The sequence below is a fragment of the Cynocephalus volans genome, chromosome 13, assembly GCF_027409185.1.
Source record: "Cynocephalus volans isolate mCynVol1 chromosome 13, mCynVol1.pri, whole genome shotgun sequence".
Classification (NCBI taxonomy): domain Eukaryota; kingdom Metazoa; phylum Chordata; class Mammalia; order Dermoptera; family Cynocephalidae; genus Cynocephalus; species Cynocephalus volans.
Window position 1 is genome coordinate 5367470 of NC_084472.1, and position 14739 is coordinate 5382208.

Below are 14739 nucleotides of genomic sequence, written 5' to 3' on the forward strand. Positions count from 1 at the left end.
CTCAGCAATTCCATTCCTAGGTATTTATCTAAGAGAAGAAAGCATGTGCCCTCACAGAGCATATGCAAAATGTTCGTACCAGCTCTAGTTGTAATAACTAAAGTTTGGAAGGAACCCACATGTCAGCTGGTCAGTGGATAAAACAACTGGGGTACATTCACATCATGGCATGTCACTCAGCAGCTCCTCATACAAATGACAAAGTAGATGAATTTTAAAAGCATTATGTTAAGTGAAAGAAGCCAGATAAAAAAGACTACTTACTGATTGATTCAGTTTATGTGAAACTCAGGAAAAAGAACTGTGGGGATAGAAAGCAGGTCTAGGAGCGAACAGGTGGTGGTGAAGCCCACAGGACTTTGTGTGATGGTGGAATGTTCTATGGCATACATTTGTCAAAACTCATTAAATTGTACCCTTAAAATTGATACCCCCAAACTCCCCCCCGCAAAGAAAAATATCACAGAAGGTAATTTGTGTGGAAGTGTTCCAGAAAAAGTAAGCATATTAACCACAATGGAACATTTTTCACATTGCAGCCACAGACCAAGCTCCCCATCCTATATTACAAGCTCAGTTACCAAATGCTCACCCATCTAGATGGTTCATCTGACTGCTATGTTCCCCCGACCCCAGTTCTAGGAAATGAAAAGGAAACTTCTAGATTGGTGATGGTGTGAGTTTGTTGAATATGTGTTAGAAATAGACTGATTGGTTGTTTTTCATTTGTTTTACTTAACAGGAGTGTGAAACCAAGATTGCTCAAGAGATAGCTAGTCTTTCAAAAGAGGATGTTTCCAAAGAAGAAATGAGTGAAAATGAAGAAGTTATAAATATTCTCCTCGCCCAGGTAAACTAAACTCTTTTTCTCTATTTTGCAAGACTCTTCATGGCTCTTAAAAATTATAATTTGAGAAGCTCAAATATAGAGGTGTGAATTTTTTAACCAGAATTGTCAAATGATTTAGAAGGGACTATGCCTGCTGTGGTTGACCCTGCCTGTGTGTTGTATTTGCTAAAACATTTAGCTATAGAGAAGGAAACTGAGTCATTACTCCTTACTGGTCATCGCTCTAGGTACTTACTTAAACCCATTTAGTTCACACATCAGTCTGAGTTATGTCTTTTCCCTAATTTACAGATTAGTGGTATTTACTCCATATTAATGAGATCAGACCTTAATAAATATTTTAAAACATATTGTTCCTGATGTCAGAAAGTTTGGGATCCTTGAAATGTAATGATACAGATGTTAACTGGTAGTTGTTGCTAATAAAACCTTTTAGATATTTTGATTTTATTTCTCTGCAGGTGAAAGTCGTTGGAAGCAAATTATTTTATTATTCCTTCATTGATTCAACAGTTACCTCTTCAGTATCTACTGTATTCCATGCATAGAGCTGTTGAAAGATGAGCTCATTTCTTTTCTCAAGTCAACCTTACTCTGTTCTGGAAATTTCCAGAGTTTAACCAGAAAGGAATGAAGTTCTAAGCTCTGACGAAGTTGTCTGTATAAGACATCCAGAAACTCACGTATGTGGGTTATTTACCTAAAGCCCTACAGGTTTCAGTCCCTTTTTGTCACGTCTGAAAAATGCATTGCTTTGCCTAGCAGGGACAGATAACTGTTTTCCCTTGAGGAGGAATGAAGTCCCACATCATGTCTTTATTCCAGGGTTTTCAACTTGATATTTCTTGGATTGTGAGCTTTAACGGGTATGCAGAGGTAACGGGAAGACACCTGTGTGTTCCAACCACTGAGGGAACACTGCATATTTCATCTCCGAGAGATTCTCAGTGCATGTTGTGGCTCTGAGTAGTTCGCTGTAGTGATCACGGCGTCTCTCCATTGTGAGCACAGATGCCTCTCTCAGTACCTATTTATTTGGAGAGAAATGCGGTGGACCCTTGTCTGCATCCAGCTTCTCACTTCCACAGCCAGGTTTCTGTTCCTTCCTGAGTGCTGTCTGTTGTGGTTCCTTTCTCTAGGTTGCGGGGCTCTCTAGCTCTTGGCCAGATAGGGATTTTTTTCCATTCTTTTCATGAGACTGGTGACCTAATTTACTATTTAAATATTACCTCCGGTGACATGGACTGAGGAGGATGGTGCTTGTGGTGAGCAGACAAGACTTCTGTGGCCATCTTTCCTTCACTCTTATCTGCCCTTGAGGCGATGCTGACACCAGCCACCCATCTCCTGAGCACTTCTTTCCCTAGTGATGCTGTTGAAGGCCACCAGGGCCCGAAGTAGAATGTCACTTGCCTGAGAGATGGGAAGGCATGAAGACAGTTCTGGAAAGCCAGAGCAGATTTCGTCGCTTGAACTCTGGCTTTTCCCCTGGTGTGCAAACCTCATAGCGAGCCTTTGCAAAAGAGGGACCGGGGTTCCTGTGCAGCATCCTGTTGTCGAGAAAAATATAGCCATCCCCCAAATTACCTTGTTCACCTTTTTTCTAAGACGCCTTTTCTTGACCCTAAGGAAACAGGGTATGTTTGGGTTGTGCAGTCCACAGCTTGTTTGTTCAATACTGGATAGGGCTAAAGCATTCAGGGCAACATCGGAGACCCCCACAAAGTGACATTTCCTAGACTAACACTCAGGCGTTCACCAAAAATCATTATTTTAGGAAAACGAGATCCTGACGGAACAAGAGGAGCTCCTGGTCATGGAGCAGTTTCTGCGCCGGCGGATCGCCTCCGAGAAAGAGGAGATTGAACGCCTGAGGGCCGAGATTGCCGAAATCCAGAGGTAAAGGGAAGCTGAGGGTTTCGCAGTTTCCCAGAGTGTTTGTTTAAATATCAGCAGAACGGTTTTGGCTCTCAGACGTTCCTGTGAAAGAGTCAGGCATCTGAAGTTAATCATCTGTGAGTTTCTCATTTATCAAGTCTTAGGGGACTGGTGAGAAGGCGTGAACCCAGCAGAAGGGGGTGGGGACAGACGAGCATTCCTGTACCGTTCCCTTCGCCTCTCGCCCTCGCAGTCGCCAGCAGCACGGCCGCAGCGAGACCGAGGATTGCTCCTCCGACAGCGAGAGTGAGAGTGAGGATGAAGAGGAGCTGCAGATCATTCTGGAAGATTTACAGAGACAGAACGAAGAGCTAGAAGTGAGTTGGGGAGGAAACAGCCGGAACCCATGCGAGTGTCCAGAAGGCTGTACATAGCACATATTTCCCCTCAGAATTTTCCTTCTTGTCCTTGGATACCAGCTGAAAGGCTGCGTAGAGAGGAATTTAGGAACTTAGAGAAGAATTGAGTGCTGGCCAAGCAGATGACCTGTGTGTGGTCTTCGTGATGTCTGTGAAGTGACCGGTTGTGTCCTTCCTCTTGCCACTGTACAGGCTAGTGTCACCTAACTGTGCCAATATGAGCAGCTTTGGGTGATCCGGTCTCTGTTCCTAGAGAAGAGGAACAGACAAGGAAGTCCTAGGGGAAGATGGAAAAGTCTCTGAATCTCCCTATGGGTAAAGTGAGGGACAGAGTTTTCTTTTGGCCCTGAACCCGTACAGCAGGGGTGAGCATGATCGTGGTGCCAGGAAACTGGGAGACAACGCACAGTGAAAAGAGGGCAGCAGATTAAGTGATCTTGATCAGAATTCCCTTCTCACCCCCAATAAAAACATTGTCTCCAGATGTTTTCTATAAGTGTCGAGACAGAGGAGACACTCTCTCTTTAGAAACGAATCTAAGAACAGGGGGACAACTTTGTTTCCCTCACTTGGGTCATTCAGCCGCTGGCTACACAGAACACAGAAGTCCTGTCTGCAGAGCCTGTGGCACAGCGCAGAGAGGTGGCCTCCCAGGGCTCAAGGTTGAGATGCTCGCCACAGCAGGGATGTGTTGCATGGAGAAGCTAAGCAGGTGTTGAGACCTGGGTTGCTGGGGCTTCCATTCTTTAGAAAGGCCTCCCATTGGCACTGTATTTTGCTTTCTTAATGTTTTACAGATCATATTAAAAATCCTAAGTAGGAAAACAATCCGGGGTTATAGTACTTGGGGTGTAGATTAAGCTTCTATAACACAGAGAATAATACAGGAGTTTAAACAAGATGTATCTCTCATCTGGCAGACGGTCCCGGCCTGTCATCTGTCACACAGGCTTTTTCCATTTGGGGTCCAAGGTAGCCCCTTTAGTCAGCGGGAAGGGAGAAAGGAACCAAGGCATGCCTGGTTGTCAAGGACGAAGTGCGCAAATGGAACCCAACGCTTGTGCTCACACTGCATTAGTGAAGACTTAGTCACATGGCCATAGCTGGCTGCAAGGGAAGCCGGGAAACACTGGAAGAGGGGAGAGGGGATGCTGATGGCCTGGGAGCCGTCCGCCACAGACGTGGAGGTCGGCAGGAGTTTGGGATTAGCTACTTTTTTGCATTACCTAAATTTTGCTGAATGAGTGCAGATAATTTAGAATTAAGAGTAGTTTCCTGTAGTTTGACCAAGTAGCACATTTCAGGTTTAAAGGAATACCATTCATTAAAGACAAAGAACACTCACTTTTAAGACAAAGCTAGGTTTTTATCCTGTTCCTAACTCCCCCCTGTAATTGCTACTAAAATTACTTTTATTTTCTCCTTATTTAAGGGCTGTTCAGAAGCCAGTTCAGAAATATAAGTTAAGTCTATTTTAAACACTAGAATACTTAATAATGAAAAGAATTGGGTTCTGTTGGTACATTGATGTTTTCCAGATGTGTTTACTCTTCTGTGATTAGGAGCGTAGTTTATATTCTTGAATTTGATCCATTCTGAGTCTAGGTGTTTATGTGGATCATTTTCATATTCATGTTCATGTTCGTGTTTTCTGTTTCACAACTGAGTTGTGACTAAAACAAAACTAGGTTCTTCTGTAGGATACCCTTGCTAACTGCCCTCTGCTCCTGAGTCATCGAGCTCTGCCGTCCTTGTCTAAGTGGTAACATGCCCTTTCTGTCATTCCTCAAGATAAAGAACAATCATTTGAATCAAGCAATTCATGAGGAGCGAGAGGCCATCATTGAGCTGCGTGTGCAGCTCCGCCTGCTCCAGATGCAGAGAGCCAAGTCTGAGCAGCAGGTGCAGGAGGACGAAGAGCCTGAGAGGCGTGGGGCCGCAGTCCAGCTGCCCCGAGACGGTGTCCTTGAGACAAAAGCAGCTAAAGAGCAGCCAAAGGCAGGCAAGGAGCAAGCAAAGCCATCGCCAAGCAGAGACAGGAAGGAGACACCCATCTGAGCAGCCTGGTGGGGTGGCATGGAAGCCTCTGGACTGAAAGGACCTGTGCATCTTACTGTAATACTGAGAGTCGAGGCATGGCTCTCCTGCGCTGTACATTCTGTAAAGACGTCTTCTCTTCTCAGAGACTCTTCCTCTCTCACACGTCTGACTTTGCGTCAGGCTCAGGTGGCAGGAGGATGAAGCAATGGACACATTGTGGGCTTGTAGGGGGCAGATGAGTTTTCCAGATAGTGTCAGCTTATTTGAAGATTAATTTTCCTTGTTAACTTAAAATAACTATTTTAACCCTTGAGTGGCTTCTTTTTAAACCAAAAATTGTCTTTCTTTGCTTTTTTATCACAGCAGTATCAGGATCTCTTTCTCATTCAAGGGGGGGAGCCAACCAGGTCAATGCTGCGCCTGCCTTGTGGACGCCCGTTGTCTTGCCCTCCAGGGTCTCTGCATACCTAGTCACTCTTGCTCGTGCCTTTCACACCTTCTCGGTGCAGATTATACCACGGGGGAGCTGCCTCATATTTTCTGACTGGCCAGAATGGCTCTTACTGGGTGTTCCCTTTACCCACCCTTGTAACTCCTTCCTTGTACAGTTCTCAACTACAGTCTGTAAGCCCGAGTCATTAGGATGTCCTAGATTGGTCACAGACAGGGGCTGCCTGTGGAGCTTGCCCGCCAGCCCCAGGCAGCACAGGCCCTGGCATGACGGAGGCCGCCCGCTCCTGCCGGGTACTCACTGCCAGTGGGTTGGTCAAAGGTAACTGCCTTGACCTGACGCATCCACACAAAGGGTGTTTCTCAGACCAGAAGTCTTTCACGTGACTGAGCTTCCATTAGGAACAGAACGACTGCACACGCTTGCTTGGGCTAGAAGGTACACGTCTCTTTGCCTGAATAAGCCATATGTGTATGCTCTTAAACAAAAGTTGTAAATTATCCACATCATCTTAGTGAATCTGCTGATGGACTCCCAACTGACAGATCGAGCAATAGGAAAAAATTACTTTCCTTTTAATGATGGCTGTGATTCACCCCACCCTGTTTTCTTGCGTCCAGTCCATCAGATCAGGTGGGTGCTCCAAGGCTTCTGGGAGGCCGGGCTCTTAAGGTAACTTGATTTCAGTCACGTTGTGTCAGAATCGGCAACCGCTAGACAGGTCAGATCTCGTGGCTCTGAAGACAAACCCCACACGAGGGCTCTCTCCTCCTCCTCCCAGTTAGTGTCTGTTTTCAGCACCTGTTCGATGCGGTTTTTTATCCTCTACCTATTGCACTGTTGTGACTTGTTGGCCATTATTTGATTTTTGTACGGAACAAAGCTTTGTTATAGAAATCAGCATACTATTTTTTTAAATCTGGAGAGATGATATTATGGTGACTGAAAATATGGTCAGGTGTCAAATATAAATGTATAAACGCCTTCTTGCTGTCCTGTCAGTCATATTACATTAATTTTATATTTGCTGGCAATATTGAAGGTTTCTTTTTTGTTTGTGTAAACTCTAATTTCTATCAAGGTGTCAATGGATTTTTAAAATTAGTATTTCATTACAGATATCTCAGCATTGGTTAACTGATTTTTGCCAGGACCATTATTGATCAAGCAAATAAATTCAACAGCCATTTGGGAAAAAGAAAAGCTTCTAGTGTCTTTGTACACATTCTTTCTTTGAAATAATTGAGCATCTTTTGGCTGGTCAGGAGTGGGTTTAGCTGCTTCTTCAAGGCCAAGAGCGAACAGAATGTTTTAACTCACTTTGTATTTCTCACCTGTGCAAATTTGATGACCACTCCAGGTTCCTAGAGTGTATGGCAGCAGCCGTCTTCCACCTTTTCTCAACTTGCTTCTGAGTGAGCCTGTGTTTGCAAAACCTAGCTGACTGGGATTGGCCCTGCAGTTCATCTCTGTGAACAATTTCTTGGTTCCAATAGGAATATGAGCTTTGCCCTTATAGCACCACACACAAGTCAGCTAGCCCAGCGTGGCCCCAGATGTTGCAATTTAAAGACGTTTGCATTTCATGCATGGTACAAGGACTCAGCACAAGCCAACCATTATCAGCATGTCTGGGGTAGACTGGTCTTGCATAAAAAGAATTTTTCATTGGTTTTTATATTTTAAAAATTCTACAATTAAAATATCTGTCATGTAAAGCTTAGACAAACAGCTGGATTCTCTGTTTTGTGTAGTTGAATTCTATAAAGTTAAATTTATGTAGTTCTGATTTATGGAAGGTCTCAAGCACCCTGATGTGACTACATTAGCGCTGGGGATGGAAACTGGGGTCAACTTCCAAGGTGGGGTCTTGCATATTTTTCTTTTCGCTGTAGCTATTTCTGTGCTAAAGATTGCATTTCTTTCTATTTAATAATCTTTATTGAATCAGCACTTCTCCAAGTACAGAAAACACTAGAATATCTTTAAAACAAGCCTGCCTTTTGAGCTCAGGCTGACTGAGATGCAGACTCTGCTTTCTGGAGCTTTCCACATGGTGTTCTCCTGATTCCATCTCTGGAGTCTCAGCCCTGGGCACAGTGTGGGGACCTGGCCTATTTTTCTCATTTGAGGAACAAAGACGAGAGCCTGAGTCAATTGGAAGGTGAAAACTTCATAGTCTTTTGCACTTGTAGATAAGGTGGGCATGTCCCTGGGATGTGCTATTAGAAAACTGGCTAGAGCTCAGGGGACCCAGAAAGTGTGATAGTGAACCTGGGCAGAGTACGAGGCAGAAGGACCCTCAGATACCACATGTGGGGGCTGCTGTCTGTTATATTCCCGGCCCCACAAACCTCCAAAAATGATGGAGAGCACCAGCACTCTGGAATCCTGTGATTTTGCTGCCCCTAGACTAGCATGACTCAAATAAGGTATTGTAGTTCAGCAGAAAGGGCAAGTGAACTAATTGTTTGCAGTGAGCTCTAGTTTGTTTTCTGGTCTAATTCTTCACTTTCACTCAGCCTTTCAGCCCCAGGTCAGTGTCATCTCCCTGTGACTTCTCTGTCCCAGCAGATTTCAGGTGTGCATCCTCTTTGTTCCCATAGCACTTAGTTCAGATGATTAACTTGACACTTGGCTCTTGAAACTTAGTATTGGACTTAGCTGTACACGGGTCTCCCAGAAAGCTGGCTTCTAGAGAGATGCTGCAGTGGCCTGGCGGGAATGTGGCTTGAGACAGGAATACCTTAGCTTGCATCCCATTTCTTCATAACCTTCAATAAGCTATTTAATCTTGTTGAACTTCAGTTTTCTCACCAGCAAGTGGTGAAAATAATCCTGATTTTGAAAGGCTGTTTAGATTAATGGATCAGAGTGCCTGGTGTGAGGTTTTTAGCATCACACTCAAAGTCATTATCCCTACAGGACATGATCTGTGTCTTATTCATCATTTTGTTAACTTTTATGGTACGGAGATAAGTCAGAATAAAGAACCAAGCATTCTTTAAGATGATGGTTTCATTCCTATCCTCAAGTTCAGCCACAAAATAACCTGTGGCCCAGGCTGCCTGCTGCCATTCCACAGACGGGAGACTGGGGCTCAATGCAGTGCGTGGCCCGCAGTTGGTGTTGCTGCTGCCGCTGTCTCTTCACCCCAAGACCAAGAGGGAATGGAGTGGCCGTGCAGGCACCCGGGGCCCAAGGTTCTGCCAGGGTCAGAACAGATCGAGATGGGAGGGAAAGCAAGCGTGATTCTCATCTGAGCCTGAGTCCCAGCTCTTGCCTGCCTTTTGGGGTTAGTGCCTAAGAAGAGCCTGCTGAACATTCTAGCTACAATCGGAGAAAGCAAGAACCTCCTCAGTGGGACAGTGTCTTCAGCCTTCTGAAAAAGTCTGAAATACACCAAAAGTTCTTGCTTCTCACACGGGCATAGAAACAAAATCTTCTATCATATCCCTATTAAGACTGTTCCAATGACATCTACTGTCATACTTCATAACAGAGGGCAGTCATACAGAAGGAATAAGCTCTCTGGAGTGAAAGCATCAGTGGTTACTGAATTAGGCTCTTGCGTCTCAAAGTCATAGAAATGAACAGTGCACCCAGCAGTAAAGCAGACAATGCTATATATTAAAAGAGGAGATAGACTTGTGCACGAGGGAGGTGGCTACAGGGAAGCTAGTCTCCAAGGGGAGTTGTCGGAGTCCTTCATAGGGCAAGGGGAGAAGGGGTGCAGGCCGTGGTGGTCCATTCTGTTCTTCCTGGTTATGTCACAGGCCCAGGGCTTTTGTCCTTGCACCTGCTCAGTAGGCAGTAGGTCCAAGATGGTGGTGGCGTTTACTACCTCCACCCCAGGAGGGTCATTGTAATGGTCACCTTGAAGCTTTGTGCACATGCAGAAGTCAGGCTAGCTTCCTGGGGGAAGTTGGGGAGGGGTTTTGTGAAGGCAAGAAGTTCCTCAGTTGACATTGGCATCTTGGGTTGATGATTTCTGGTCGGTTCCAGGAGCATCTTGTGTGTAACTCCTAAAGGGTTCTTAAAGTTAATCTGTAACTTAATTTTTACACTTATGGGAAAAGAAAAAAATCGGTAGATAATAAGTTTCAAACAAAGCTAACAGTTATATTTTAACAAGCCTTGGGGAAGGCGTTTTGCTACTCAGTAAAAATATCCATTCCCCTCTTATCTCAGTTTATCTTATCAGGGCAGAAATGCCCAACTGGTCTCTTTAAGTTACTTTTCATTTGCCAGTGTGTGTGTGTGGGGGGGGCGGGGGGGGTCTCATGATTGAGTGGAAAAGTAACAAAATGTCCTCTTCAGGGAAAATGGAGTTAGTCTGGCTCACAGACCAAGCCCTGTCCTGTCTCAGCACACTGGCTGGAGGCCGGCAGACCACCATGGCCGGAGGGTGTCTCACCCAAACGGGGAAGGAAGACTTCCCGGAAGAGGGAGCTGTGGTGGAGAGCCCCCTGGGCCGCAGTATGTTCATGTAGGTTGACCTTACTGTAGGGCTGCCGAATAAAATACAGGACACTCCCTTACGTTTGAATTTCAGATCAACAATGAATACTTTTTAGTTGTAAGTATGTCCCGGGCAACTCGTATTTAATTGGATGTCTTGAATGTTGATTTGCTAAGTCTGTCCACCCTGCCTTAGTGTTCCACTAGTAAATGAGCTGATAATACAACCTCAAAAGGTTATTGTAATCCTCTGTGCTATACAAATAAGAGGTCATTATAGAGAAGAGCACACAAAGCAATCAAGTGTAGGACAAAATGCACGAAATGTTTAAGGTTACAAGCAGGTCAAACTGGGAAGAGGAAGAAAGGATCTTAGAATTGGCAAGGTTTGGCTCTTAGCCTTGAATTTAAAATTGTGGGGACACTCACTAAGCAGATGTGAATAGCCTAGCACTTGGGCACAAAGGGACAAAGCTCTAACAGAACGCAAGGAGCCCAGTGGACCAGCCAAGGGCAGGCAGCCATGCTGATCTGACATCCCCAGAACCAGACTGACCCTGTGTTCCTAAGGCAGCATTCGCACTGTGGTCAGGACACCCTGTAACCATCACCGGTGGTCTTTCGGCTTCAACACAAGGTGTTTGAAAGCACTGATTTGCAACTGAGAAAATAAAATACACATATTAAATATTTAAAATCCTTTTGATCACTGTGAGTTATCAAAGTTACCGGAGGAGTGAATCTGTAGAATGTCAAGCCCCACCTCCACAGGCTTTGCTTTTCAGAAATGTCCCCTCCCTGAGGCTTGTTAGGAATGCTGAGCCCTAGGTCCCACTCCAGGCCTAGGAATCAGAATCTGCATTTGAACAAGATCCCCGCTGGCCTTGGATGCACGTTAACGTTTGAGAGCCACCCTTCCACAGCATCAGCACTTACTAGGTATTTAAAAGCCCAGACAGAAACAAACCCAGAAAAAGCTCAGAATAAACGACCCTGCGGAAAGTCAGCCAGTGGTCTGACAGCGCACACACCGTGCTGTCCCTCTGCAGAGCCGCTCTGGCGCAGCAGGGCTAAAGGGCAGCGGGCTTGGCTTTGCACAGAGGAGCAGCAGCGAAGCGGCGGTTCTGGAGCTCCGCTCCCTCCCCTCTGCGGCCGCTGGTGGAGTGTTCCCTGCAGAACTTCCCTCCTCCAGGCTTCAACTCCTCAGAGCCAGGTGGGAGCCGGAGAGCCCAGCTCGCGCTCTGCTGTCCAGGGCGGGCATGCGCTGCCTGCACACGAGCCTGGCTCAGGGACCTGTGATGGGAAGTGCTCCTGCTTTTCTCATGGAACATCTGAAGACAGTCCCGTGTAGCTGGCTGTATCCAGTCAATAACAATTATTGGCGTCAAATCCTAAACACAGCTGGTCAGGGTGAAATATTCATATGGTAAAACTACTGACTTAAAAACTGCAAGTATCAGGGCTGGCCACTTAGCTCAGTTGGGTAGAACAAACCTTGTAACACCAAGGTCAAGGGTTGGGATCCCTACTGGGCCAGCTGCCAAAAAACAAACAAACAAAAAAACTAGTATTAACTCTTGCCAAACTTAAATCATATAAAAAAACAAAACCCACGGTAATGCTACAAAACATCATCACGTGGACTAAAACCTGATCACCGAATGCAATACTTGTCAAATTTTCTAGGGAAAGAATTTTTAAGGGGACTTTTTGCAAGACAAAATTTCTATAGAAAATGGATAAAGGAATTAAACTGTTCAGTGGAGTTCACTGCAGAAAATACCTTTCACAAAAATATATCATTGCAGGAATTCTTGTTTACAAACACTCAAAATGTTCTCAAGGTCAAAACCTTCACTGGGTCAAATCATATTCGTTCCTATCATATTCAAGAGATCTCAAAATCACCTAAATTGGGGGGTTTCTGGTAGAGGGGCTTAAGAGTTGGGCCTCCTTCCCCACCCTAACCTAAATAAGCATCTGCTTCTCTAGGAAGAAAGACACTAACGCTGTAGGCCCTGCCTGTCCAGGTCAGCACACACCTGGGAGGGCCTGCACCTGCCCTCCGCGGCTCCCTGGGGACGCAGCTCTTGCCCTTGTATGTCTAGCACAATGGCAGTTTATGAAGGCTTAAGGTGGGAATTAAAGAATAACCACAGAAACCACAAAGTCTTGCTTTTTTTCACGTTTATTTCCAGACTCCAGTTCTTCTCTGGTTGTCCTCTCCAGAGGATTAATTTGCATGTCTTAATTAAGTAAGTCTGCATGGCTTTGGGCTGCTGGAGCTGCCCTCTCCCTCCCTTCACTCACTGCTTGTCTCCTTCTGGAACCTTGCCCAGAAGTCTTAGTGTGTGTGCTCGTGCCACAGACGGGTAGTTTCGTCCCTTGCCGCCGCCGCTCGCACGCCCTCCTGCCCTGTGAGGCCTGATCTGTTCCTGACTCTTCCCTAAATACTAAGCACAGCACAGCACACAGTCCCCTGGAAACAGACTCGCCCCTATATAAGGTGGGGCCTGCACCCACAGGTATGGAAGGACGGGTGACAGCTGCCCCACTGCCTGTGGCAGACTGCAGCATCACCTGAGGCAGGTGTCCCCTAAGAGGCTTTCAGGAATGCAACACTTGCCAATTTGGAGTTAGAGGGTTCTAGAAAAACTACAGTGGTCTGGCATCACAGAAATATCTCCAAGACTTCAGGACGAAGGTCACATGCACAAAGGTAGCTATTCCCCAAGCCAGCCCTCCAAGCAGTGCAACAGGAAGCCGGATTCCCTGGGGGCTGGGTGAAGTCAGAGGGGCACAGAAAACACCATCTGAGCTTCCACAAGTCAAAAACTGGCAAACAAACAACAAACAGACAAAGGGAGGGGTGGCAGAGCTCGCTGACGTGCTATGACCATGGACCCAGCAGGCAGGTCAGAGAGAGGGCCCCATGCCAAGTGCACCCCTGGGTGCGGGAGCGGGGGAGGAAGGCTGGCAGGGACGAGCACGCTGGCTGGCTAACATGGCTCCTCTTCAACCCTGGTCACTCAGAGGTCCTGAGACAGCCCCAACAATCTTCTAAGATCAGTTGCTGGCACCAAAGCCCTGTGAACAAACAGCCGCTGCCGCTTCATTCACTTTCATGTCATGTCACCTCCTGGGAAATCTGAAAGCTGCCCTATCAATTTTCCATATTTGCTTGTTTTATATGGCTTTTGGAAGCCATATTTCCTCGCTCAGAAGATCCTGTGTATTAAGAGGCTCCCATCAGACAGGACCCGACGCCTTGCTGTGCTCAGATCAGCACCCGCGGCCGGAAACACACCTGAGAAAAGTGCGGGCCTGCTGCAGCTGGCTTCTCCAGGGCCACCACAGCAGCACCGTGTGGCTATTATGCAAAGGGCTGACACTGAAAGAGGGGACACGCCCATCCTTTCTCTCATCCTGAAATTCACTGGAGATGATTCACCTGGGAATGCCTTGATCATACTGTACTCAAGCCCTTAAATAATGCAGGTGCCTTTCTGTATTCACTGCCCTTGAGATATCTAAAATTCCAATGTAGTCTTTGGAGTTTAAAGCCTAGAAGTGAGTTTAAGAAGTCCCTCAAATGAGAACTGGCCTGTGCATTTTTAACTTTACAGGTGCTCTAGCACACCTTAATTCTGAGTTCTTTACCCTGAAATATACTATGTTATCACTGCCACTGCTTTAAAAACATGCAGCTATTAGTGTATGATTCTAATGTAATTTACAGAACTGAAATTCTGGGGGCAAAAGTACGTTATTATAAAAATAGCAAAGAATATGCACCTCAAAAATTAAGCAAACTTAGAAGTCAGGCAGCCACAGCTTCCTCAGTCTCTGCTCTGATATTCAGAGGCCTCTGAGGACTACCCAACACCCCCTACACTGACCCCTCAGTACTGCCCCCGCTACCCACTTAACACCTCACCTACATATTCATTCATTCGAATGTCTTTCCCAGTGGAATCTGTTCACCCTTATATTCCCAGCGCACCAATACTAGGATATAATGAGAGAATAAGAAACCAAAGGTTTCTCTGTGATACTGTATATAGAAAGCAGCCTATGTATTCCCAAACCCCACCCCAAGGTTCAAGGGAACCTATTCTGACTTACTGTGGAGTCTCCGCTAGCTGAGTAAGTAAAACCAAAACTCCTAGAAGCACCACAGGGTTTTCCAAACTGGGCTTATAAGAGCAGCTAACACTCATACACACAGCACTTTACGACAGCACCATGACATGTTACTTCATTGGACCACAAAACCACCTTGAGAAACAGGGCAGGTTTTACTACTTCCCACTTAGCAGATGGAGAAATTGAGGCTCAGAGCTGCTTTCTTGTATCTCAGGAGCTTCATGACAAACCCCACTGTCATTCTTCACCTTGCAGGTGCGGTCCAAGCTGTGGCAGGCACGTGGGATCAACTCGCCTGTGGGGGTCCCAGGGAGAAGCTCGAGGTGTGCAGGCCATTCCTGCTGTCTGCCGAGAGCAGAACCCGACCCAGGGAACACAGCAGATTTCAAACAACTACTAAACTAGTTAAAAGACAAATATTTTAATCTAGTTTCCCCATTTTATACTAAATCATTAATACAGGTCACAAAATGCATTTATTTGTGGACATCTAG

General features: G+C 45.9%; 1 protein-coding gene across 2 annotated transcripts in view; it reads left to right on the plus strand.

Moving 5' to 3' along the window:
- RALBP1 (ralA binding protein 1) overlaps nt 1–6841 on the plus strand; it is a 42342-nt gene extending 35501 nt beyond the window's left edge. For both annotated transcript variants that reach the window (XM_063077209.1, XM_063077208.1), the window contains exons 7-10: nt 743–850; nt 2628–2749; nt 2982–3105; nt 4939–6841. In XM_063077209.1, the coding sequence (XP_062933279.1) occupies nt 743–850; nt 2628–2749; nt 2982–3105; nt 4939–5205 (621 nt within the window). In that variant the 3' untranslated portion in view covers nt 5206–6841. The remainder of the gene's footprint in view (nt 1–742; nt 851–2627; nt 2750–2981; nt 3106–4938) is intronic.
- Nucleotides 6842–14739: the final 7898 nt, after the last annotated feature.